Source organism: Mustela putorius, unplaced genomic scaffold (genome assembly GCF_011764305.1).
Source record: "Mustela putorius furo isolate JIRA1106 unplaced genomic scaffold, ASM1176430v1.1 tig00003909_pilon_pilon_pilon, whole genome shotgun sequence".
NCBI lineage: Eukaryota > Metazoa > Chordata > Mammalia > Carnivora > Mustelidae > Mustela > Mustela putorius.
In genome coordinates, this window is record NW_025422057.1 from 29,504,446 (window position 1) to 29,532,243 (window position 27,798).

General features: G+C 42.8%; 1 protein-coding gene across 1 annotated transcript in view; it reads left to right on the plus strand.

The window, feature by feature from the left end:
• Positions 1-27,798, plus strand: part of HPSE2 (heparanase 2 (inactive)) — a 708,692-nt gene that overhangs the window by 673,697 nt on the left and 7,197 nt on the right. The window contains exons 10-11 of the mRNA XM_004749516.3: positions 2,276-2,421; positions 9,735-9,881. Coding sequence (XP_004749573.1) covers positions 2,276-2,421; positions 9,735-9,881 — 293 coding nt within the window. The remainder of the gene's footprint in view (positions 1-2,275; positions 2,422-9,734; positions 9,882-27,798) is intronic.

Genomic DNA, 27,798 nt, shown 5'->3' on the forward strand with positions numbered 1-27,798 from the left:
ACCCTAGCCTCAAATTTCTGTGCAACAAGACAAAAATATTTCAAAGTTCATTTGGAAAAATAAATGGATATGACTAATTAAAGAAAGTTTGAACAAAGAAAAATTATAAATGAAATGAACTTGAACCTCTAGATATTAAGATGTTAACTGTAATAATGAAAATGATATAAAACTGATGTTATATTGCATATTATAATGTTATAATATATATTATAGATATGTTTATGTTTTTACATATATATAAAACTTGGTACATGATCAAGATGTGTTCCAGAATAGGTTATCAACTGTATGATTCTACAGCTAGTTGTTGTAAATAGTTTAGAAAATAATTAATACCATACAGCTAATAGTTTTCAATGAATTAAGAGGCTACACTTTTTTATATAAATTTTTTAATTTTTTTAATTGCTTTTCAGTGTACTAGAATTCCTTGTTTATGCACCACACCCAGTGCTCCATGCAATACATGCCCTCCACAATACCCACTACCAGGCTGGCCCAACTTCCCACCCCACAAGAGGTTACACTTCTAAATGATTATATAAAAAGAACTATAAGAAATATCAGTGAAGATTGATCTGATCTTTGTGTGAGAAAGGACTTTGTAAGAATGAAAGAAGTGAAATAAATCAAAAGAAATAAATGGATATATTTATCTAAAATTTTCTTGAAAAATTTTCCATGTCAAAAAAATCATAAACATTGATAAAAAGTAAGCTACAAACTTGGATGGAATATATTTGTTCAATATACATTCTAAAGACTCTTTTTTTTTTCATTCTAAAGGCTCTTACCAATAATATTAAAAGATGTATTGCAAATCAATTAGAAAAAGGTGGATATCCCATTGAAAACAGGGATGATTGTGATAATCAGTTCACAAAGTTTACTGCAAATTAAAAATACGGAAATTGCCATCAAATAAGAGCAAATAGAACCAATGAGTTTTTTTCATTTATATGATTGATGGTGATAAAATATTTGGCATTTTAAATATTAGGAGACCATATTTAGCAGCCATTCTGAGGACACTTAGATTTAACTAAGGTAGGTGGTTAAGCAAGTCTTATAGCTCACTACTCAGAGCAGACATAGAGCTATTCTGCCAGCAAAGGGACTTTGAGACTTTGTTCTGATTTATGCAATTCAACAGACATTTTTAAGCAGCTGATATTATAGAAGACCACACAAGGGGGAAAAAAAGAAGAAGAAGAAGAAGAAGATCATTAAAAGATTTCTGCCTGGAAAGATGAAGACTGAGAAAACATGCATGATGTCTTTAAGACCTTGAGTAGCATGTCCACACTAAATGGCATGGTTCTGGAAATCCAGAATTATGGGGAGGGAGGAAGCCCCCAAACAAATTAGGGAGCCCTTTTTTACATGGGAGTTATAAACACTGAAGTCATTACCCCATAATTGGATATAAGAGCAAATCCAATTACAAAATATAAAATATATCTTGTATCAAGTATACAAAATATATCTTGTATCAAGTATAAAAACAAAATGTGATAATAGCAAATACCATAGAAATTAAGGTGGCAGTGAAGAGGCTTTGTAAGTTCAAATACATGTGTGGATCACAGATTGAATATTTATTAATCAGTTACAAATGGATGTCAGAATGGTCAAAAACATCACATTCTGTTAGTTTAGAATTATTCTTTTTATTTCAGAATTATTGAGGATGACCAAGAAGTAGCACCATGGTTTGTAAACATTCTTCTGTTTGCATTTCTGACTCTGGAATCCAGGACCCTGGTGTCTTGCCTGGAGGACTTTCATCTCCCTCCCACCACACTAATAGTGTTTAGTAACAATATTGGGAGGATGACATTTGGATTCTTATACTGATGACAATCCTAAAGATTGGAAATCTTCTACTCTACAGTTAATCATAAGTCATAAACTAGTGCAAAAGTCAAGTCATAGGAAAAGAAAGTTGAAAATGTAAGGCCCCAAAAGGTTATTATTTCGTATGTGAAAAACTTTGATTCATTTGTTTTGCATGCCTGTCTGGGTCCACCCCACTTAAATTTCCCCAAATTCATTTAGTCAATTGAAAAGGTCACTTTAGACAGTGCCCATTTCATGATCAACCCAAGGTGAGCACTTAATTGAGTTGACATGCTTAGAGGATTAGGGTCTCTTTAGTCATGATTCACTGTACCCCTGGAAAGAAGTGGTTTCTGGCCTATGTATTGATATGTTTACTCATGACAATCAACATGCTTCTTTCTCTAACCCTCCACCTCTCTATTCTCCTCAGGACTACTGGCTCTCTCTCCTTTACAAGCGCCTGATCGGCCCCAAAGTCTTGGCTGTGCATGTGGCTGGGCTCCAACGGAAGCCACGGCCAGGCCGAGTGATCCGGGACAAACTAAGGATATATGCTCACTGCACAAACCATCACAAGTAAGTCTTCAGAGACATGTCACAGAAAGCCACTCCCGAGGGGCTTCAGGCTTCAGGCTGCTCTTAGAATTCCATACCATTTGGGACCCCTAAAAGACTAACTGTAAACTGCTTCTGGAGTCATTATACCTGTTCTTTGCAGGTTTCAAAGGACCTCTGATAAATAGCTTTTTCCCCAGGTAAAACCATTTTCTCACTCTCAAAGGATTGATACACAAAAAGTTCATAAAAACACATGCCATTTGTTCATTTACTTTTTCATCCAACAAATTTTTATTGAACATTTTCTCTCTTCCAGTTGATAAGGCCCACGAGGCTTTTTGTGTGTATCTACACCTGAACCAAAGCTAGAGACACAAAATGTGTTCCTATGATCCAGCAGCAGAGCTTAAGGAAATAAGTCTACATTTCTAAGGTGCACGCTGGAAAGCTCTCCCATTAGAAATCTAGCCCTAGACCTGTGTGTCCCAAGCTGGAAAGCCCAAAGGAAGTTATGCCAGCTTTAGAACCATTTTCAGTATTTCAGAAATCTTTCCAACTATTTTAAATCATAGGAGGTTAAATAAAGATTAGACTTTCTTTTTTTTTACTGGGCTGGACTTAGAATAATCAGTGTGGTACAGTGTGTCTAACCTTCTCTTTTTGATCAGAAGCACTGGTTGTCATTGAAGTTGTCTGTAAATAAACAGGAAAAATAATTATCAGTAAATAAATAAAGTAAGGCAGATAGAATTTTAAAACATGAGGATCGGAATGTAAAAACTGAAAACAGATCCTAAAGCCAAACCCATCTGACCATATTTGGCTCTTCTACATCACTTCCTATTTAAGGAGCAGAGTAGGCAACTCTGAAAAAGAACTCTTTCTCTTAATGCCAGTGGAGGATGGGAGGAGGAAGCCAGTGCCTCCAGCCAGAACTTTATTCCGGTGGGCCTATCAGGGACTGATCATGGGCAGTGGATAGCACAAAGAGCTCCAGTGGTCAGGTTACAATAGACGTTCCTTCTCCTTCCTTGATGAGAGAGGAGCCAAGTCAATTAATTTATCATGATAAGATTTTTCAAAGAATCACTCTGAACATAGTGGGGCCAGGGGCCAGTTGTCTTGTCTGTAGATACAAGTGCCTATTGTGGATGAGAGGAGGCTGGTTTGGGCCGAGGCCAGAGGCTTTCAACGTGCCTTTTGCTCAACAGGAAGCTCAATCCAATACCTGACAGAGAGTGACTGCTTTATGGCTCTGGCTGGAGTTATCTGATCACCACACAAGGATACATTGTACTCCTTGTCTCCACCCTGGCCCTGAGGTAACCACTCAAAAGGAGGACCCCCAGCTTCAAGAGAGAAATATTACCCTTGGCACCTTTTCTCTCCTTTGGGAAACACATCAGCTGTGCCCTTTATACTATTGGTCTGAGGAACCAGGGGGGAAATGTCAGTGGTCGTGGGCTTAGCAGGATTTCCATGTCCTCAGAGAGGGCTCCTCACATAGTCTCATCCCAGTGCTCATCCTCACATTCTTTAACATGCTTGTAGGGAGTTGTCACTAATATTCTAAATATACCATGAACTCAGGGCCAGTGTCTCATTCATTTTTGTATTCTTGGTGTCTAATATGGTAAACTGGCATGAAGACCTCAGGAAATGTTTGATGAATGAATGAATGCATGCATGCAGAATCAGGGCATCAAGACATCATGGATGATTTACATCTTCCCCTTTGATATCAGCATATCATCCAGAACGTGGTGGTGTACTAGAATGGCTAAGAATTCTACCATTCACTAGCAGGAGACCTCAAACCAGTCACTAAAATCATCTGGATTTAATATTCTCTCTAATCACCAGCTCTCCTCTGCTTTCTGTGGGAATCCACTTCAGAACCTCTCTGGGGAAACAGTGCCACTGTGCTTCTGTCAGTACCGCCCCTCTTCCGCATTAAAAAAGGAAGATGATGTTTGAGTGATCTCTTGCACATATGGCTGCAATGAGAATAACAGGGTGGAAGGTCTTTTTGTTCCTATTAGAAAGTAAGCCCACGATGGATGCACAAGATGGCTGGGTTTGTAGATATCCTCCATGCTGTGGGTGTCAGGTACCCCAGATAGGTAAGCACAAAGGTAGGACAAGTGTGTCTGCTCCTTCTCCCTGGGAAGCCATGTACCGTGCCTGCGCCCCTCATATTCCACGACAGTCATGAGGAAGCACTACTGATTCACTTGGTTTATTCATGGTCAACAACTTAAGGTCACAGAAATGTCCCAGAGTGGGCATGTTCACACTAGCCACTCCTGACCAATACTCTGAAAATATATATCCTTGGTCAAAACAGGGATTGGGTGAGAAAGTATAAACTTAGCAGTAGAACAATCCAGAGAGACATTGAAACAACTCCTGCACTCCAGTGTAGACTGGGCACTTGCTGTGTGCCAAGCATCTTGCCAGATATCTGCACTTATATTATCAGACTGAATTCCAGAAGTCTTATGGTATCACCCCTCTATGCAAATAATAATACCATTAATAATGCAAAGAATTTTACACTTGGGAAGAACCCTCAGAGATCTTTGGGCCCAATGTCCTGTACAGCAGAATTTCCTTTTGCAACCTCCTTGGCAGTTTTGCAACCTCTATTTGAATACCTCACTGCCTTTCATGGCACTCTCTTACATTGTGGTTTGTTTCTGACCTAGGAGAGTGGTGTGTTTTATGATCAGTTGAGAACCAAAAGTTCCATATGCACACCAATACCAGCAGGTGCTCTGCTGCCTTCTGTTCTAGAGTCAATAGATCAGGAGCCCTGCAGTATGGCAGTTCTCACCTTAGATCTTCTTGTTCAGAGAACAAATACATTTTGACTGGGAAACGTTGTTTTTTTATAAACCATTCGGCTGAAACAATGTATGTTTCTGGGGAGGAGTTGAGGTCTTAAGCCAAGTTCAGAACCAATTGGAACCTGGTGGATATTGAAGCAAAATTGAGCCTTTTGGGGTTCAAGTTTGTTTATTATTGGCAAAACATGACTTCCTGTTTTTTAGAAGAAACTTTTTTAAAGGCTCATAAAAAAGGTTCCTGAGGCTTCTTGGACATCAAATGACTCTTACAAAACAATATTTTGATGAGTTAAGTGTAAATGAATCAGAAACATGTGGATTAAATTTCCCTTAAAATACACAGGGGCTTTGAAATTAGGGGAAAAAAATGTTTGGCAAAACATGGCCTGACTTTTACCGAACCCAAAAACTTTGAGTTAGATTTGGAGTCAATGGACCAACCCGGTTCTCAAACACATGGACTTTCACTGGAAATAACCATGGAGTCCAAAGCACCATCTTCTCTTTCCTTTTCTTGCCTCCCAGCTTCACTGGAGACATTTCTAGAACAGTGACTATTTTTTATCTGGAAGTCAAAATGCACCTCTCCCTATGATGTCCCCCACCTCTTACATTCAGGATACCCCACTTTGAGCCTCCCTTCCCCGATTCACTTCCTCTTACCCCCATGGCATCACAGAGAAGATGTCAAGCAGCAAAGGAACAGCCAGAAAGATGAACTCCAGATGCATGGATTCCCTGCTGAGGAAGAAGTCTCACCATGAGAGAGACATGGGGTAAAGTAGATGTTCTACCAAGCAGAAAAGGACATTCACTAAGAGAACCAAAAGCCACCAGTCAGACCCTATCTTCATGGGCAATAGATACTCCTCCAGATTATTTTTCTGTGGGCAGAGAATATATATTCTTTAGGACTCTGGATTCTCGACACAGTACTTTCAGGTTGGTGCTACACTCCCCAGCCAAGAATGTATTTTCACAGCCAAATGACCTCTGCTTAAATCCCTGCCCCTCAGCCAAGCAGAAGGGATGGCTGAGGCAATCTTCAATGCTAGTTCCTACCTGAGGACGGTCCATGGATTCTGTGAAAGCCTCTGCTCAGGGGTCTCTGGGCTGGCTTTCGGTACTGCTTTGTCTCCCCCAGGGGAACTATGTAAATGGAAATCAGACCATTGCCAAGCGCTTGAAAAGACAGCTTTCCCTGCAGCAATGCTGTGATTTCAGGTCTCCCTCCCACCCACCACTTCCCAGCATCCCACCCTTCTCTTCAGTCTCCGAGGGCTCATCCTGCCCCAGCTCTGCAGAGGAAAAACTCGTAAATGCAAGCATGAGGCTCTTCCTCCTCCACTGATGACCTTTGAGGTTATCTGATGGTAGTTAGCAAAAGAGTTTACCGCAGTCTGGCACAACTGGTGCCCAGGCATGCCTACTTTTGCTCACACTGAGGCCCAGAGTACCTGTAGTTAATGGTGTTTCATTCAATTTCTTCAGCAAAGCTATGCTTAAAGCCCACCAATGGAATATAGTTGGTGTTCTTTTAATGACAGCAAATGCAGGACACCAGCTAGCAGCATCTTCTGAGCTCCAGTGACACAAGTCTGCACAGTAAATGGGCATTATTTTCTGACCTAACTCAGCTGGCTCCAAAAACTACTTCACATGCTTCAGAAGATTAAGAAGCACCAGAGAAGGAACCAGGGAGAAAAGTCATATAATAATTTATCAGAGTATCAGTGCAGGCGTTCAGAAAGCCTTCGAACACAGTAATGTGCCCTCCTACAGATGTAAGGAAAATTATCTGACACAAAGTCAATGGAATATACTTTGGGAATTCTTCTTCTAACCTTAATTGATTGTTCTAGGCAAATGGTTCCCAAACTCAAGTTATCTGCCAAATATCCTAGAAAGACTTATACACACACACAACACACACACACACACATTCTTAGCTTCCATCACAAACAGATGGAATCAAAGTCTTCAGGATGAGCCCTAGCAACTGTTTTATTAAAAAACAGAAACAACCCAAGTTATCAGTTGACCTGTCCTTAGTCACTCTACTCTTAATTAGCACCTTTAGAAGCAGAGGTGAGTGACCCAGAGGCTAAGGGATGCTGTTTCTGCAAAGAATGATATTTTCCTCTGGGCAAAGTTGACTTAGAGTTTCTCTAAACTCCTCCTTTGAAGGCAGGACTGGGTCATTTCTTCTGTTTCCTCTCATTAACCCATCCAGATGGGGCCCTAGGGGACCCCTTAGAAACAAAGTCTTTTTTCCTACAAGAAAGAAGGAAATCATTATAGTTTTGTTGATACATGCTGAAAGGCTCTTGCATGTAGGCATATAGTTCTTCCAGGCTTCTGAACATCCTGTGCTGGTTTAAAAGGATTCCAAAATGTGAATAGTTTTATAATTTTGGTGTAGGTAAAACAGCAAAAGCTGAAATCAAAAAGATCAATAAATTTGGCTATCTAAGAGTTTTAAAGTTTCATACATCAAAATACAATGTCAACAAACTGAAGTGATCAAAGAAACCTGGGGGAAATTTTGCAACATACATACAGACAAAGGTTCACTATCTTTAATAAATAGTTTTTATAAATCAATAAGAAAATGGGCAAAGGACATGAATAGCCAGTTCACAAAAGAAGAGATAAAATGGCAAACAGGCAAATGAAAACAATGCTGCCCCTCAGCGTGAATTTTTTTAAAAATGCAAATTAGTATAACACAAAATCCTACTATCACCTCTTAGATTGATAAGAGTATTTTAAAAGGTTAATATCCTTTACTCTTTTTTAAAATTTAATTTAATTTATCTTTTTCTCAGTGTTCCAAAATTCACTGTTTATGTACCACACCCAGTGCTCCATGCAATACGTGCCCTACTTAATACCCACCACGGGACTTACCCAATCCCCCCACTTGCCTTCCCTCCCAAACCCTCAGTTTGTTTCTCAGAATCCACAGTCTCTCATGGTTTGTCTTCCCCTCCAATTTCCCCAAACTCACTTCTCCTCTCCATCTCCCAATGTCCTCTGTGTTATTCCTTATGCTCCACAAGTAAGTGTAGCCATATGATAATTGACTCTCTCTGCTTGACTATTTCACTCAGCATAATCTCTTCCAGTCCTATCCATCCTATCCTGTCCAAGAAGTCACTTCTTTCAAGACATGCCCCCAAAGGCAAAGGAAATATCCATTATTCTTAAGGGTATGAGGAAATGGGTGCTCTTGTAGGTAGTTGAACAGAGCAAATTGGTAGAAGCTTTCTAGGCAGTTAACATCAGTGTTAGCAAAATGTGTGTATCAGTCAGGATAGGTGAGGTTATGCCATGATAATGGAGGACCAACAAATCTCCATGGCTTTCAATAAAAAAGTGTATTTCTCATGCATACTACCTGTCTGTCATGGCTCAACTGTGGCTCTGCTCTACATCATCTTCATTCTGGGTTGCAGGTCAATAGAGTAGCCTCTCTTGAGAACATCATTGGTCTTCTGGCACAGGGAAAAGAGACATGGCAAAACACAGGCTGCCTTATAAAACTTCTGCACAGAAATTTGAACACATCTACCCACATTTCATTGGCCAAAACCAATCGTGTGAACCCTAGGGTTCAACACAGTAGGGACAGAAAATCTTCCCACAAGGAGAGGCTTCACTGGGAATGAACCAGAAGATTTGGTTAGGAATCATGCCATGTGCCTTCCCCCTAGTCTTAATGTGTCCAGCTTCCAGGACTTTATTTGAAATAATGGTGACATGCAAAAAATTTATATACTAGCATATGTAATTTTGTTATGGCAAATTTTGAAAAAATGTAAGTCCCCAAAGGTAGGGGGTTAACTAAATAAATTATGGTACATTTATATAAGTGAAGAATTTAGCATTCTTCTGTAAGTAGAAGAAAATACACTAACATAATAAGATGGGAATATGTTTAAGATGTTCATGAACTGAAAAAACAATGTGGTCTCAATTAGATGAAAACTGGGAATATATATATATATATATATATATATATATATATATATATGTCAAAGTACTCAGTAAATACGTGAATTAATGTTGAATTAATAAACAAAAAATACTGGAAGGATGTTTACCAAAATTTTATCATATCTCAAGATACTTGGATTATAGGAGAATTCTTTTTCTTTGTATTTCTCTGTATTTTTCCCTTTTTCCCCATGTAGTCAGCATGTTTTATTTTCATTCTCAGAAAAAGATATTTTATTTTCTAAAGTCATTGTAATATATTTAAACAAAAACGAAAGAAGTGTGGTGGGAACCGGGTATCTTCTCTGCAAGAAACCACAAACAATAACAAGGCCTTCTATCTTTGATGGTCATCGGTGGTCAAGAATCATAAAATAAGTGTCCTTTCCTGGGGCAGTCCTGTTTGGTGCAGTCTATAAATTATTTAGCAGCATCTGACTGACCACCTTATTTCCATCTTACCCTTCTCCTTCTCCATCTCAGCCACAACTATGTTCGAGGGTCTATTACACTTTTTATCATCAACCTGCACCGATCAAGAAAGAAAATCAAACTGGCTGGGACTCTCAGGGACAAGCTCGTGCACCAGTATCTGCTGCAGCCCTATGGACAGGAGGGGCTCAAATCCAAGTAAGTGCAGACCTAGAAATAGCTTAAGAGCAAGTGCAGCAGGAATTGGAAAGGGAAGGATCTAGCACTGTCATTTTCCTGCTGCTATTTCACTCAGGGTCTCAGTGGGATGGAGTCAGGGGACTGCTGACTCCCTCTGAGACCCTTGTCAAGCCTGTCCCTGTCTCTAGGCTTAGATTCCTCAACTGTAAAGTCAAATGGTAGACAAAATATTTCTCAACAAGGGCATTTTTTGTTATTTGGGCAAGACAATTCGTTATGAAGGATGATCTCATTTCAAGTTACTTATTCACATCCTGGGCCCCTGCCTACTAAATGCCAATAGCACCCCCTAGTCACGTGACAAGTGAAAACCTTGGGGCTTGAAAGCCATGCCCCTTTCAGCTGTAATGAATAGGTAATGCTAGAACTCCCTTGTTGTGGGCATCTATGAACCTCATGAGGACAAAGGGTCAAAATTTCAGAGATCAAGAGTTTGTTCTGCCCCTAAACTTATAACTTTGGACACATCACCTCTTGGATCTCAAGTTTCCTTATCAGAATGTTAGGAGAGACATTATATTCTGGGGCTCTGTGATTCCCTCAAACTCTAAAAATTTATGATTCTGTGATACTCCCTACCTCCCTTCGACTCTACCAGAGACTGTTGCCAACCCTGACCTCCACCAAAAGAAAGCAGCTCTAGGCCACAGAGAGAAGAGCCTCGTGGAAGACAAGGCCACCTCAGCTCCCTGAGTAAGGCCTCCCAGGAAGAGTATGGGATGCTGTACAGACTGGGAGCATTCCTATTACATTTTTAATGTTTACCAAGTTTAACAAAGCTGTAAACTTGGAGCAGGTGGCTTGCACTCCCACAGCTGCCCACAACTATTTGTGCTATAATTGTTCGCTGTTTCACTGCAACCTTGGTGGCTTGCATTTGGCTTCCAACTGTATGTGCAATGGGAACAAAACACAATCTGGGAAGTCACTTACTGAGTCTCTTTAGCCCACCCTAGATCTGTATTTTCAATTTTGGTTCATATACGGGCTCTTTTCTCCAGCTACATGTACATTGCTTCTACTTTTCTTTCCTCGCAATCCTACCTGTATTAGGAGACACTCAAGTATTTTATCCCTTCTCTTTCTATTTCCCAGTCATTCATGACTAATATGCTGAATTCCTGGTCTTTATCCTAGGCAGGAAAATGAGTTTTTGTCCCAGAGTCACTAAATCGTTTGACCTTGGCCGATCAGTTAATCCTAATTCTTTGGCCTCAGTGTTCTCATCTGCAAAATTCAAGAGTTGCTGTATGTTTGGTAAGGTCTCTTCCAGCTCTAAAGTTCTCATCCTGGGGCTGATTTTCTGAGGATCATGAGTGTGTTCAAGTTTCCACTGCCATTCACCAGTGACCTGCAAAGTCGCTTCTTGCAGAAGGGCTGACACCTCAAGCAGTGATTGTGATTGTGATCGCTCCTGGTCCTCTGGAGCAGAGGTTAGGAGCTGAGCCTGCCCAAAACTGGGAAAACCATGTGTACTGCGTGGAAGGAACTAGCCAAATGCCTAAGTCTAACAAGCCATTTGCTGACTGTGTCCTTAAGCAAGTTATGTAATTTCTATAATATGGTCTCGGTTTCTTCATCTCATGGGGAGAGGAGTAAACACAGGAGTCTATGTAAAGTTCCTGCCACATAGGAGGTGTGTGGGAAATACCCATTGCCTTCTTTTTCCTCAGCTCGGGACTCTAGCTGGCTGGGATGAAGGAAACAATTGCTCTCTTTCTAACATTTCTAAAATGTTCTTCCAAAGCAGAGTCTTCTCAGATTTTTAAGATAATGTGTTGCTAAGATGCTTGTTAAGATTATAATAAAGATGGTATAAATGCAAAACCATGGAACAAGAGGAAATGTAGTCAGAGCATAGCATCATTTTATGAGTTTGTTTCCCCCACCAACCAAGGATATGGGCCTCCAACCCTGTTTACTCCAGGATTATTCCCGATGCTTGAACCTGGCCACACCTCGGACCCTCCTGCCTATACCTGTCCTGCAGAATGACTGAGGTGACTCCCATTTGCTACTGATGTGCTCTGTGCTCCTGTTATGCTTTCTTGTACCTCACCTCGTCACCATCTCAGTGACAATTTGTGTTAGGGGTTTTGTTGAGAATGTTAGAGGGGGACAGGGTAAAAGAGAATTTCATTCCATGGGGGTCCTGAAGAGGGATTCAGTAATGGACACTGAGATCAAACTAACAATGTTACGCAGTCAGAAGAGGAGGGAGCTAGAATCAGAAGGCCTGGCTATGAATCCAGTTATTACCATTTACTCGTGTGGGCAAATCTCGGCTCCCATACCTGTCAGATGGGGTGATTGTGAGAACCAGGTTAGAGCATGTGGGGGAGCTAGAGCATGTGAGCTCTCTACAAATGAAAATTTCGCACACCCATGCATACACATATGTATAGAAGTATAGAAATACAGTCAGGCACATATGATTTTACGTATATCATTTTAAAGAGAGTTTTGGATTGGAAGTCAGGAGAACTGGATTCCAGCCCTAATCCTGCCATTACTTCACTGTGGAGCTTTGAGCCCTTCACTTAATTCTCTAAGCCTATTTCTCTCCTGTAAACTACTGCTAATTTGACACCGCTCCCATTCTTGACCTCAGTGACTCTGACCCTGTGCCCCGCCATCTTGGACTGTTAGCTGCCAGCAGGGGCTGTCGTGTATATGTTCAGTGCCCCCAGGGCTCTGCTCGGTAACTACTAATGCATGCAGGAGCCCTCGGTGGTTCTGAGATGGGGGTCTCACAGGAAGGGTGTGGTTTTGGTGAAGCAGACTCTGCAGGAAAGGATGAAAGGAAATGCAAGGAAGTGATTTCAGCCTTTGGTGTCTCCTTCTCTGTTTTATAAGCCTCTGGGGCCAGATTCTGTGTTCTGTGTCTGCTAATTCCTTGCTGTAGCCTGGAGCCATATTAATTCAGAAAAAAATGGAAAGCTCTGGGAGCTGAGGAACCTGTAATTGCTCTTGTCTGGAGGAACCAGAAAGAGGATACAGAGCAAGTCAGTGTGCCATTCAAGCCACCAGTTAGGCGCTGTAGCCTGGCGTTTCAGGAGTAGAGAGATGCCAGCAAACATTTATGACTGGTTGAGAACAAGGAGGTAATTCTCATTCTCTTGGAGTGGTCAGCAGGGCTGGGTATATTTGAAATCTCTGGAAAGATCCTGGGGCTTAAGAATGTCAGACTTTGCACATGAAGCCTCCCTAAGGGGCTAATCAGGCACAGTCTGGGAATCCGAGCCCACAAATGAAGGTTCCTGTTTGTCATTTCAGTGAGTGAGCCCATCATAAGACCCACCCGTCAAGTCTCAACTCTCTATGTGAGAAATAGTTCTCATTCTTGGAATCAGACAAAAGGTGGGTGCCCTATACCCTATAGGATAGGAGAATGGAAGTTTCAAAAACTATAGTGTATACAAGAGGAGGGGGTTCTGTGTCTAGAATACATATTCTGTAAGGATGGCTGAAGGAAATAGGGAGATTTCATTCCGAGAGGAAAAATAACACAAATCATAAGGACTTTCCTTAGATACTCAGGGACTGTGAAGTGAAAGAAAACAGATTTAGCCTAGAATCCTCTAAAGTGACGGCAAACCAGGGAGTATAATTTAAAAGAGAAAGATTTCACCACAAAAAGAGCTCATTTTCCAAAGACTCATCTGGTGTGACTGAGGACAGGGTTGTTAGGAGGTAGCCTATTATTCAGAGAGTGAGCGGCCATGGCCAACCCAGAGGGGCTCCAAGATTCTCACTCAGTGGGAGGGTGAGCTAAAAGAGTTCTGCTTCCCATTGAACTGTAAAATTAGATTTTTCTCTTCTATTCTCCATCCCCCACTTCCACTTCACTTTTGGAGCCGATGGTCACCAGCCAAGTAGCTTCTTCAGGCCACTAAAAGGCCACACAAAGAGGCTGTGCTGTAAGAGGATGTGGCAGTAATATTGGGCTAGTTTTTCTCCAGAAGATCTCCAAGCTGCAGGTCCATTCTGCAGGTCCTGTTCCCTGGTTTCTCACCTGTCTGGGAGGAAGACTGACCATTTATATCCAAGACAATAATAGTTCCCATTCTGGAGAAGTCAAAGAGAACATTGGGGGCATCTCTGTATCCACAAAGGAAAGAATCTTCCCAATGCCTGATGCGATCACAAATCAGTGAGCATTGTCCTCTAGGGAATCGATTCTATCCAAGACATAAATATCTCCAGTGTCTTTCAACAAACAGGGAAACAACAGGAAGCTGGGCCAAAGAAGTCAACTTACATAAAAAAACAGAACTCACTTTTTTAGGGAAAAGTCAAACCAAGAGCAGGTGTTTGCTCACATCCCAGTGTCCTGCCCTATATGTCTAATTCAATTCCATTTGAAGGGAAAGCTATCCAAAAATTAGAAAAGAAGGAAACAACCTTTATCACACTGACTGTTCTATTCTGACTCGAGGGAATGAGCAGCTACTAAGAATCCCAGGGCAGAATGACATTTTGAAGTGATCTGCTTCATTCTCCCTACCCTTAAATAGTCTACGGCAAAGCCATCTGGACTAGACGATGCTCTAGGTTTAAAGACCTCTGGGGAATGAGTGCCCACAATTTCAATCTTGTCCAAACACTCAATTTTATAAGAACACTGTGACCCACTGTGGCTGGGACTTTATAGATAATAAAGGACTTTAAGAGCCATTATCTCATTTGACCCTCTGAATAGCACCAAGAAGAAAGTAGAACAATCCCTGCCTCCCTCACACTTTAGAGTTGGAGAAATGAAATCTTAGAGCATTAAGTGACTTCCTCAAGAGTCACACAACTATTAAGTGATAGAGTTAGAAAGTATCTAGCACCCAATTTTCCTGGCCCCAAATCCAGTGCACTCTCCTCAATACTGTGCTACCCCAGTAGTCCAGCAATATAAAATTATAGTGACATATTGACAAACATACAGTACGGATCACTGAATGCTATCACGATACTGTCTGCTTTCATTTCATCATAAGCTTTTCACAGAATGAATGTGAAGAGTATCAGGGTACTCAGCAATGTTCTCTCCTCTACGCCAACTCACCTCTGTTCCATTAACTTTTCTTCAGAAGTCCTAATTCCAGATCCTTCTTAAAAAGTCTTCTGTGAACTGCTTCTAAGATTCTTTTTCCCAGTCATATAGAATGTTAATAAAAAGGTTTTTTTCTTTGCAAAATTGGTGTTTTCCCTTCTGTTTCTTCTATGCTCTTCTCGGACAAAAGGATTATTCAATGCCAGCACTTACTATAAATTGGTTTAATTTGAAACCTATAAAAATCAATTTTGACATAGGACATTCTGACCTTATACACATAAGCACTGCTAGCTAACTCTCCTTCCCCTACTGGAGCTCAAGCCCAGAGTTACATCTCTGAGGGAAAGATGCTGGCACATGAGCCGTCTCATATTTCTTCATCCATTCATCACCTTTTATTGAGATTCTACTTTGTGCCAGACATGACTTGTTCCCCTTCAGCAGTCTATTGTGCAGTGGCCAGTAACGCAGCTGAAATTTTCAATGAACTATAGTCCAGTAACTACAAAGAGCTCAGGAATCCCAAGTAGATAAACTAGGGGAAAATGTCTGAACATGAAGTTCAATGTGAATGCTTCATCTCAGAATGTCTCTTGATCTTCCTCATGCCAACCCACGCCATCAATAGCCTTCAAAAGCTATTCAGTATAGAGTATTTAGGGGAAAGGGGGAACGGGATTCTGAGGTCCCTGTCCTCGAGGAGTTCATCTGCTATTAGAAACAAACAGCTAACAGGAAGTGGCTTGTGGATGGTACATGAGAGAGGTGTGGAGAATTTCTGCTTCAGGGCTAATAGGTTCCATATTAAATGTTTGTATTTCATATCTGTATGATGCATATTCATATTCATATCTGTATCTTCATATTCATATCTGCATAGCTGTGGTGATGTTAGCTGAAAGAAACTTAAGGTTCCTATGAACCTAGAATCTTATTGCCTGTTCTGTGAAGAAATGAACATATTTTTTTCTTTTCTGAATACTGCTTATTTTTTCCATCTCTCTGGGATATGACTTTTGCTTTGATTTCATATTCATTAAATCCTATATCAAAGAAAAACAGTGGCATCTAACTGCATGCCTTTAGAAGGGTGTCATTTGATGTTAGCCAAACAGAATAGTTCTGAAAATACACAAGTTAACACCCAGGTGCTAAGAGTTTAAAAATATCTTCATGACCCTGTTGGAATAGACCACATTATGATACTTCATCTCCAGATTCAGAGTTTGGAGAGTGTGAGGGCAGAACTGGCCACCACCTGACCTACCACAGCCTCTAAAGATGACTAGAAGTGCCACATTTATTTTGGGGCATGGACAGATCTGGGAAAAGGAGCTTGGGGAAAAGTCTTAACCCTCAGAATTCTATACTGAGACATCTCACTCACACACTTTGAAACAACTTACCTCAGTAGACTCCAGACACATAAGTGTGTAAGTTCTCCACTGCTGATACTAGCTTCTGATGATGATGGTGGGGTTTATGAATTCCGTGTGACCAGACCCACTCTGTGCAGGTTTCCATTCTCTCACTTGTCTGGGATCATTTAAATTAGTTTCTTCTTAAAATAAACCATGTTATAAAAGTTCTGCAGTTATTAAAAGATGACTTTATAGAGGAGAAATAAGTTTGAGAGTACTCTTAGCAATCAAGAAGTTTCCTCTAGGGGCACCTGGGTGGGCTCAGTGGGTTAAGCCTCTCTGCCTTCAGCTTGGGTCATGCTCCCAGGGTCCATGGATCGAGCCCCATGTCAGGCTCTCTGCTCAGTGGGGAGCCTGCTTCCTCCTCTCTCTCTGCCTGCCTCTCTGCCTACTTGTGATCTCTGTCTGTCAAATAAATAAATAAAATATTAAAAAAAAAAGAAGAAGGAGTTTCCTCTAGAGCATCCCTGATAGAAAGCCTGTCAGCTTCTGTTTGATGAGACTGCTTCTGTCCTGAGTCAGCCCACTCTGGGACTTGACAGCTCTGATGGTAGGAAAGAGCCTCCTTGTATGTGGCCAAAGGGTGTTTTCTTCCATTTCTCCCCTTGCTTTAGGAAAATTAAGCAGAGTAAATCTATACCTTCTTCATAATAATTTTTCAGTGTCTCCCTGTAGAGTTGTACTCTCCAAGCTAAACACTTAACTCCTTCAGCCATTCCTCAAATGGCCTGGTTTCCAGATTGCTCACTATTCTGTTCACCTTGGAATCCACTGAGCTATAGAACCTTATCTCCTATGATTAACTGCTCAATTTTCTCACCTCAGACAAGCTCAGTGGTGGAGGTCTGAGAAGGAGTAGGAAGTGTGAGCATTTTCTTATTTCAGTTTGCCTCATCACACAGAAACGTAACATTTTTAAATCTCTGCCAACTTCATAATGAAAAATAATGCTGTCATCTTAATTTGTATTCTTTGAGTATTAGTGAAGTTGAAAATTTTTTCATGTCTCTTAGTATTGCTTTTAGGCATTTTCTATGTCTTTTGCTTATTTTTCAATTGGGTTGTTATCTGTTTTCTTAATGATTTGTAAGTTTTTTCTAACATGAGGCAATTTCTGCTTTGCTACCTATCAGATGTGTTAAAATATTTTCCCCAGTATTTTATTTGCTGTTTTTCCAACTGTTTCATTTTTAGGATATATCTTGACATACAGAAGTATTCCCTTTTTATATAAGATATAAAATAAGGTATATATATATATATATATGATAAATAAGATATAGTTAAGCCTATATATCTTTTTTTTTAATTTTTTTTAAAGATTTTATTTGACAGAGCAGGAGAAATCACAAGTAGGCAGAGAGGCAGAGAGGAGGAAGCATGCTCCCCACAGAGCAGAGAGCCTGACATGGGGCTCCATCCCAGGACTCTGGGATCATGACCTGAGCCAAAGGCAGAGGCTTTAACCCACTGAGCCACCCAGGCGCCCCAAGTCTATATATCTTTTGCTTTGTGGTTTCTTCCATCCCACTCATATGTCTATGTATTTATAGTCCTGAAATCAGATAAATATGTATCTTTATTTTCTTCTAGTTTCCTTTTTGTTTCATTTTTTATGTTTATTTCTTCAGTGCCTCTGGAATGCGTTTTGATATTCTGTAAGAGGTAAGGGCTGTCCGTAGTACTATTGGAGCTGAAAGTGGGTGCGGAAGTTGTCCATCCATACAGGGCATCAGGTGCTGGTTCTAAAAAGTCAGGAAAAAGAGGATCCTTTTTTTTTTTTTTAAGATTTTATTTATTTATTTGACAGAGATCACAGATAGGCAGGGAGGCAGGCAGAATGAGAGGAGGAAGCAGGTTCCCCGCTGAGCAGAGAGCCCGATGCAGGGATGCAGGGCTCCATCCCAAGATCCCAGGATCATGACCCAAGCCGAAGGCAGAGAGGCTTTAACCCATTGAGCCACCCAGGCACCCCAAGAGGATCCCTTTTTTAAAAGCAGACATTAGAATGGAGACCTCTTTTACCTGAAGGTAAAGGCCCTGCTGTGCCGATGCCACCACCTCATTGGCAGCCCTGTTAGGGCACTTGAGAGCCCTCCAGGAGGAAAGACGAGCCAGAGGCCCGGTGGCAAGTGAGCGGGATGGTCATACTTAGGCTCACAGCAGCGTTCAAGCTAGAGTTCCTGGTGAGAAAGTCTGAAACAGACACTGTGAAAGTAGAAATGTAAATATATATGAGTATGCATATTTATAAAAATACTTGCACAAGGCTCTGAGTCAATCTGTAGAAAAACTACAAAGAAGTAACTACACAGAGATGAGCCTTACACATCTCTGGTTAATGTAAGCTTAACTACTCATTGAGACATAGAGAATTTGGACTCTTTTCACCCTTGTGCTCATTTCAGGGTGTTCTGTGGTTCTGTGGTTCGAAAAGAGACAGTAGCCAGAACCAACGTATACAGGGTGATCTGAGTAAATAATTATAGACCTATCTGGAAAATGCCGTGAAAGTACTGAATGACATATTTAATCCTCTTGGGTGTCTCTTGCTTGGAAAGAGCTTGAACCACCTTTGGTTTATAGGGAACTCTGTGCCACAGCCTGTGACCTGAGAGAAACTGAAATGTCTTTGAGAACTTGCTCTTCAAAAAAAGCACCGAGGGCGCCTGGGTGGCTCAGTGGGTTAAGCCGCTGCCTTCGGCTCAGGTCATGATCTCAGGGTCCTGGGATCGAGTCCCGCATCGGGCTCTCTGCTCGGCAGGGAGCCTGTTTCCTCCTCCTCTCTCTCTCTGCCTGCCTCTCTACCTACTTGTGATCTCTCTCTGTCAAATAAATAAATAAAATCTTTAAAAAAAAAAAAAAAAAAAAAAAAAAAAAAAAAAAAAAAAAAGCACCGAGTTTTCCTTTTTAATGTTAAAGAAATGCAGAGTTCGTTATCTATGCAAATACTTCATCCAGATTTAAGATTCGAGTCTTAATTCCTCCTGGGATGTGCTACACACATGCTTGCCTGTAGGGACTGAGGAGAATGCTTATCTCCCTGGTGGATGAATGGGAGGGGAGGCATGAAGGGAAGCAGTTCTCTTGAAAGAGCAAAAATGCTCACTTCAGACTAGCCAAAAAAACTTGCCTTTGGAAAGTTCACATCTTACTTTTAGATTAAAAAAAAAAAAAAAAAGTGGCCTCTTGACATGGTACTCCAAAACAGAGAGAAAGGCTCTTTTTATTCAAAATGACTTCAGAATGTGATGGTTAGAAAGCTGTTTGCATCTCCTCTTACCCAACTGCGAACACCTTCCCACTCCCTCTCCTACCCCTGGGGCTCAACCATGGCTTCGAGATGAATCACCTGGGACCTTTAAAAAGCCCCATGCCCAAGCCACACCCCAGACCAATTAAACCAAAATTCTCCAGGCTGGGACCCAGGCACCAGTATTTTTAAAGCTCCCCAGGTGATTCAAATATGTGGCCAAGGTTGCGAACAACTGTGGCTCCAGAAAATGCTGGAACAATATCCCAGCTGATTTTCTGATTTTCATCTTCTGTTTCACCCGGATCCTAACCTTCATTTAGGCACTAAGCCATTTTGCCAAAGGTGCGAACATGCCATGAGCCCCTGGGCCTTCTCTATGACTAAGTGGAAGGATGTGTACAGCTCCTCAAAGGGTTTATTGTTGTTTTGTTTTAACTCCCAGATTAGTAATGTACAGATCGCTGTGCAGATTAGAGGATTATAAAATGCTTTTATACTTTACAGAGACTTGACATCTTAAACCAAGATGTTTAGGAATTCAGGGTTTTCACTCTGCACTCGGGGTTGTTTTCTGAGAGTTTTTCATTTGCTCTCGGCTTTGGAATACATTTCCTTGCAGCTCGCTCCAGCAGCTGGAATCTCTCTGCACAGCTGTCCATCAAGGCTGTGGTCTCCCCTCCCTCCCTTCACTCACTTGGGGACTCTCGCTGCAGGCAGAGATTTCCATTCTGTTCCAGATCGCCCTGATGAAACACTGGTAAATGGGCACCTAAGGCTAAAGCTCACGGGCTTCGCAGCAGTTACTCTAAACTGAGGGGCAAGGACGCAGAATACGTGGCTCTGCAGGACTGGGAAGAAATGGCCCTTGTCTTCTTCCTCCTCCACACCCTCCCGAGGCTGTTGACATCCATAGACCCTGGAAGAGAGCCTGTGCCACCTGGGATGTCTTACTTTTCACTTTTGAAGGTGCACCAGTGCACCTGGTATCACAGGGAACACTTTCTCAAAATCCTGTAAAACCGAGATGTTTATCCCTTTGATTTAACATATTTGAATAGGTGTCCAGGGAGCCATGACTTTAAAATGAAAGAGCTAATTTTGGGTGTGGTTTCTGGACTTTATCTCATACTTTTACATACGGAAAACCCATCTGCACACCTGCCCACGTGCGTGCGTGCACACACTCCTACCCTTGTGCCGGACTCTCTTCATCCCACCTGCAGACTGCCCATAAAAAAAATGTTTCTTTAAAAAAAATTTTTTTTTAAGTTTTTATTTATTTATTTGACAGAGAAAGAGACAGCAAGAGAGGGAACACAAGCTGGGGGAGTAGGAGAGGGAGAAGCAGGCTTCCTGCCAAGCAGGGAGCCCGATGTTGGGCTGGATATCAAGACCTGAGCCGAAGGAAGATGCTTAACAACTGAGCTACCCAGGCGCCCCAGGGAGATGCTTCTCAACCCACACTGCATCTTCCAGCCCCATACAATTAGGGCTGGGGACCTGATCTCTCATCACGGAGGATACCTGAAGACAAGACAAGACAGACCACAGAGGGTATATATGGGAGAAGGGAGTGTAAGGAGGGAAGAGATGAATTCTAACCTGGGAGTCTGGGAGGTCCTTGGGCTGAGGGCCATTGAGCAGGAGCTGGAAGCATGAGAGATATACCTAGGAAACGCTAGACCAAAGGAGATTCCAAGCAGTGGGATGAGCTTACTGAGTGTTCAGAAGTAACAAAAGTTCAAGGAGGGAGTGAGTAGTGGCAAATCATTTTACATGATTGGAATATAAGATGCTTTGTAGGGTGAGGGGGAAAGGCCACAAAAATATACTAGAGCCAGAACAGAAGACCTCAAAATTCAGGCTGAGAGGTGTGATTTTCCTTTTGTCTCTCTCTTTGTATAATTTTAATTATACTGTGTCTGACCACACATTTGCGTGTTTCTGGGTTTCTATCTACATGGGTAAGGACTGCTACAACTGAGTTTGTACAACACAAAGAATAGGAGGAATATGAGTAATGCCCTTCTACACCACTCATGAGTGTTGGAGAGCATGGCACCAAGTCTTTACAATGGGAAGGGAGCAGAGTTAACCACATGTTAAAGTCTCTCCATGGTTTTCATAGCTGGCTCCTATTGTGTCCTGTGGTTTGAGTGTGATATGCCTATGACATGGAGCTTTCAGATGGTCACAGAATCAAATTTTCTCCCCAAACTGCCCCCAGATGATTTCCTCATCTGTTGGGAATTAACAATATCAGTATAAATCCAGGTTCCGTAGCTGGGCTCTCATCTTGTCTGCCAAATGTGCTAAGTTACTTTAAGCCATTAGAGACACATGATAGAATCCCATTATGGCTTGGACCATTATTACACCACTTGGCTAGAACACAGATCAAATCATGACCCCAAACCTAACTGCAAACAGGAAAAGTCTATATCTCTAACAACTTGCCTATAAAATCCCCCCAGCTCTGCTTGGATGAAGGAATCCTAGGGTTTGCTCCGTGATACAGAAGCTAGATCAAAACTCCTCATTGTTTCAATATGCCCCTCAAAGAATAGGATGAAGGGCATATGATCTTATCAGCCTCAAAGGGTCTCCGTGGCCAGGAACCTCACACATGATGTGGGCTCCCGGAGGAGAGAGGGGAACAGGAAGCCTTCATCTCCGTTTGCCCTCTCTTGCACAGTCTCTTCTCTTTAAAAGAGGAAGGGGTCAGAGTATCCAATCAGGAGAAGTCCTAGCGAGGTTGACCAACATTAATTAGAATTAGTCTCGAAAGAAAGAAGGGACAGAACCGCATGCTCTTGAAAATTAAGAAATGCAAACAGTTTGGTCTAGCAGGCAAAATGACTCCAGTGCACAGATAAAATAAAGCTGAGCAGGACCGGTGCTAACTAAAGGGGGAGCTGCGGCTAATATGCTTGCCTTCCAGCTGGGGCTATCCGATAAGACCCTATGAAGGAGGCCACAGGGGCCTGGAGTCAAGGGGAGACTTTTTGACAGAATCTACCAGATTCCAGGAAAGCTTCAGGGCACACCTGGAAGTCATCCTCCCCACAACCCCAGAGGCAGGAGTACCCCCTGAGAGGGTAATGAGCATCCTTAAGCCTCTGGTCCAGCTAGGTTAGTGAGAAGGGCGACACTAACCCGAGGCCACTCCAGAGGGGCCCTGGTCAGCGGGATGGCGATCACTCCTGGCCATTTCAAAGGAATTTCCTTTCTAAGCTACCCCAGATGCACAGCCTCTCCCGAAGCAGGGGAGAGGAGGAAGGCCCCTCTGTCCTCAAACCCTCCAGGCTCTAACCTGCCCCTGACCTGGCGAAGGGCAGGGCAGCTGCAGAGACTGGCTTCCTAACTCAGCGAGGGGGCCACACGGGGCAGCGGGGCCTGGAGGGCCTGTAAAGCGTACACAGGTGCGCGGCCGGCGCGGAGGACTGGGAGGCCGGGTCGCGCGGGCGCCGCCAGCCCCGCACCTGCGCCGACCCCCTCCCTGCACGCGGGCCGAGAAGCCCGCACCCCGGCGGGAATCGAAGCCGGGCTGCGCTCCTTTCCTTAATATTGGCCACATTTGGGGCGGGGGAGAGGGGGGGTGCTGCTAAGTGTACCGCAAGGCCGTTTTGCTGGGCTCTGAATGACTGACCCTTAGGTTCCTCCGGGAGGCCGAGCGCAGTGCAGTGTGGCGGGGACCGAGTGCGGGTGTGGGGGCGGCGCACGCGCTCTGGCTTCCTGGGAGCCCGCGCCGGAGGGGTCGCGGGGTGGGGCGGGGGGGGGGGGTGGTGGAAAATGCTGTCCCGTGCTGTTGTGTAGAACAAGAGTGCCCTCTAGTGGCGCACGGGACAGCACTCTGGAATGAGAGACTTGGATGTGTGGGATTACAGGGAGCAAAGGGAGCTAACGCCCCTTCCCCAACACACACACTCAGATTCTTAGACATTCTCCTTCCTCCCTCCGCTGCCTCCCTTCTTCTCCCCCTCTCATGGTTTAACCATACACAAACAGACACTAGAACAGACGGGTGTCATGTCCAGGCCAGCACATTTCATGTTGGGAGTCTGGACTAAAACTCAAGTCTCTGGACTTCCAATCCAATGTCTTTTCCTTCTGGATTCATCTCCCTGCATATTTATAACCAGTCCTCCTCTTATTGCTCACCTGCTATGTGAGCTGGTGGAGGGAGAGTGCAAGAATGAACAAGACAGACACATGGTCTTCCTGCCTAGTGAAGACACAGACAGTAGGTCAGCAATGCCAGTACCCGGTGATGAGTGCAGAGATCTCAGAAGTGTGGGGTAATATGGAAACACTTTGGAGGGGCATCTGACCTAAAGGACAGATAGGACTTAGCCAGGGAAAGGAAGCTGGAAGGGGGAGGGAATGTGGAGAAGGTCCCAAGCAGCAGGAACATGTACAAAAACTCTGGGGTCAGAGATTGCGCTTGGCGACACTGTAGCATGGAATGGGAGGAGGTGGTGAGTAGTGGGGAGCAGGAATGGACAGGAACTAGGGTGAGCCTCTAGAGGGCTGGAGACATAGGTAAGAAGGCTTTGCCTATTGGGTCTTGTAAAGGCTTTGGACAGTGTTCTAAGATCAGCAGGGAGCGACTGAACATTAGGTAGGTGAATATTGTGATCAGATTCTTGTTTGTGCAGGATGACTCTTGAGTTTGGCATTAAATGCCTCAAGTTAGTTGTTAGACTTTGGACAACCCACTTAAAAAATGTTCAGGACAGAAGGACTCTGAGGTTTCATCTAGCCTGTTTTACACATAGAGAAACCCAAGTTCAGAGAACGCAAATCACTTCCTCAAAGTAGCTGAGGCGGAGTGATTATCTCTAAGTCCCTTTACCTCCCACTCAAGGTCCCAAATATGCCAGCCTGAAGCAGACAGAGCTCCTAGGACTTCTCCCAATAATACAGTCTTCCCCAGCCTCTGCCCCACAAAAATCCACCCAGGGCCAGACCAGAGTCCAGCAAATTATCTTCAAGATTGGCGCGCTACACCTGCTTCTCTGAGCCCTCAGGATAGTCGAAAGCTTGCTTCAGGATCCACGGCTAGCAAGAACCAGGGTAAACCATGAGGACCAGAGACTGTAGACAGGTGGTGGGGGAAGGAGGGTGACCTAGGCAAGGGGCTCCCATAGAGACCAGGAGAACAGAAGGCTTGACTCCACAATGACACATTGAATCTCATTTCAGATAGCATGCAAAATAAAGAAAACGAGTTTAGGAATTGAAAAATTAACTCAGACTTTGTAAAAACAGATGGTGATAAAATGCAGTTGTCCTAATATTTGGACAATTTAAATGCTCCCAGCAGCTAGGGATTTAAAAGAAATAGTTCAACATAGGCTGGGTCATTTAGCATTTGGTGTGAAAAGTCACAGTAAGTAAGGAGGTCCCAAAATATGATGGAAATATGATTAGGAAGGGTTTTAAAATAAAGAAACACGATCCTGGTGAGTGCCATCTGGAATTGGAGAATAACATAAATAGTAGAAAGAGGTGTCAGAAAGGACTGAATTCAAGACCCAGCTAAGCCATCTATTAGCTGTGTGACCTTGCCCAGACCACTTAACCTCTCTGACCTCATCTCAGTAGTAAAGTTACAAAAATAATAATAATAATCACCTCATTTACCTCACAGGCCTCTTTAGCGATCATAAGGGAGGCCAGACAGGACCATGGTGAAGGGCAGTGTTGCAAATCTCACCCATATCACTTACTGGCTGTGTGACTTAGGTGAGACCCCTCTAAACTTTGATTTCTTCATCCGTAATATAGGGTTGCTAAGCCCTGCCTCAGCTGGTTGTTGGAAGGACTAAATGCGATAGTCAAATGAAATCATTACAAAATGCCTTTGTGTACAAAATAGTCATCGCCATTACTAATCAATGATTTTTATCATCAGTGTGACTATGTTTTCAAACTTACAAATTGTTCATAAAAATGAAAGACTATTGTAATATTTAGCATGATATGACTTTACTGGGTAACAGGATGAATATTAAAATAAAAATGTAAGCAGAAAAATAGAATGGAGGTGGTGAAGTATGTGGCCTGTCTATAATGGAGGGAATTTATAGATGAGGATGTGTGGAGACTCAGGGTCTCCCTGAATTAACTCATGTTGGCTTAGTTAAGAGATGATCAAATGGATCTTTTTTTTAGGAAGAAAAATACTATCCGTAATCAATGGCCTCGTGTCAGATTGGGATAAGGTATCTGGTAAGTGACTGAGAATCAGCAATAATTCAGGTCTTATCTCATATCTCCAGAGCCACTGAGAGCAAGAGAGTAATTGGTAGGTTAATGAAATCCGTAAAGACACTCAGCGAACCTCCGGGGAGCCTCTCCGAAACTGGAGAAACTCCACCTCAAAGATAAGAAGTAGTGCAAAAGAACCTCAAAGCTCATTCACTTGTTCAAAGATATTTCATCCTTCCTCCAGGCCGAGCACTTTGTTAGGCACCGAGGAGTTAGGGATGAAAGACGTGATCCCTTTCCTGATCAAGCTCACAGCCCAGTGAGGGGGATCGTGAGTAAGTCACTACAATTCAGTGAGGTAGTCATAGATAAGTTTGGGATACAAGAGAATCCAGAGTTGGAGCTCCTAGCCCAGCCCAGAGATCAGAGAAGTTTCCCCAGAGAGGACAACACCTGAGCAGATTCTGCAAGGACACAGTGTGGTTAGTCCGACAGGGGAGGAGGGTGAGTTGTGAAGTGGAACTGCACGTTATTTACTTTGGTCCTGCAGGGCAAGGGGGCCAGGCCTGTAAAAGGACCAGGGTTCCTTAGTGATGTCAGCTTATGTCACCATCCTCCCACATTACAGTAATTGTCCTTTTAAAATCTCTTGCTTGAGGGCGCCTGGGTGGCTCAGTTGGTTAGGAGACTGCCTTCGGCTCAGGTCGTGATCCCAGAGTTCTGGGATTGAGTCCCGCATCAGGCTTCCAACTCCATGGGGAGTCTGTTTCTCCCTCTGACCTTCTGCCCTCTCGTGCTCTCTCTCTCTCTCTTTCTCTCTCAAATAAATAAAATATTTTTTTAAAAAATCTCTTGTTTGAGGGGCACTTGGGTGGCTCAGTCAGTTAAGTGTCTGACTCTTGGTTTCAGCTCAGGGCATGATTTCAGGGTCCTGAGGTTGAGCACCCGGCCCCATGTCAGGCTCTGCTCCTCCCACCTCTGCTCGCTCTCTCAATCTCTCTCTATCTCTCTCAAATAAATAAATAAATCTTTAAAATCTCTTGCTTGAAAAACGCACATGATGCCCTTCTCCTCCCAAAAAAGCTATTAGGAATTTTATAACAGTTTTAAGTGAACTTGTGTCTTATTAATCCCAACAGTGTCTACTGGTACTTGAAAAATATTTACTATACTTTTAAATGAACTTTCATACTTCATTTCCAACAATATCTACTTACGTTGTCATTTGAGAACTATTTATTTCATTTATCAGTAAGATTTAACTAGCTTTTCATTGTGAAATAATCTTTGTGCATATGTTGGTGATGACCTGAAAAGAACAGCCAATCAGCCCAAGCTCACCCCCAGAGGCCAGGGAGCCGTAGTTAGCATTGGGGTCGGGGGTACTGGCAGGACCCAAGACTGGAGAGCTAGCCAGAATGGGGCTTCACTGTCCATGTGAAAGTGGAAGCATGGGGAGATGCTGAAGAGTTAAAAGCAGTGACAGAAATTGATTGCTCTGTCAGCAGTGTGGCAAGCAGCAGGAGGAAGGCAAGGCAGGGGGCAAAGAGATCGGTTACATGGCAAGTTCTGAACTTAGGTAGTAGCAGTAGTAGAGAGAAAGAAGCAGATATGAAAAATATTAAAAGGTAGAATTGACTTTGTGACACCCGACGTGGGCATTGAGGGAGAAGTCCCAGATGGCCAGCTTTCTGGCTTAGGTCATTGGGTAGATGGTGGTCCCCACACAGAAAAGGCTAAGAAAAGGACAGGGTTTGAGGAGACCATTTTTACTTTGGACATAGTGGCTTTGTAGTTCCTGTGGGACAGCCAAGTGGAGATGACATTAGTTAGAAGAAGGATTTAGGCTATGTTTGAGGAGAATTGACATGGATAACAAAGTCCTGGGTGTGGGTGACAGCACTCAGTGGGAGTATGGAGTGGGAGAAGAGGTCCAAG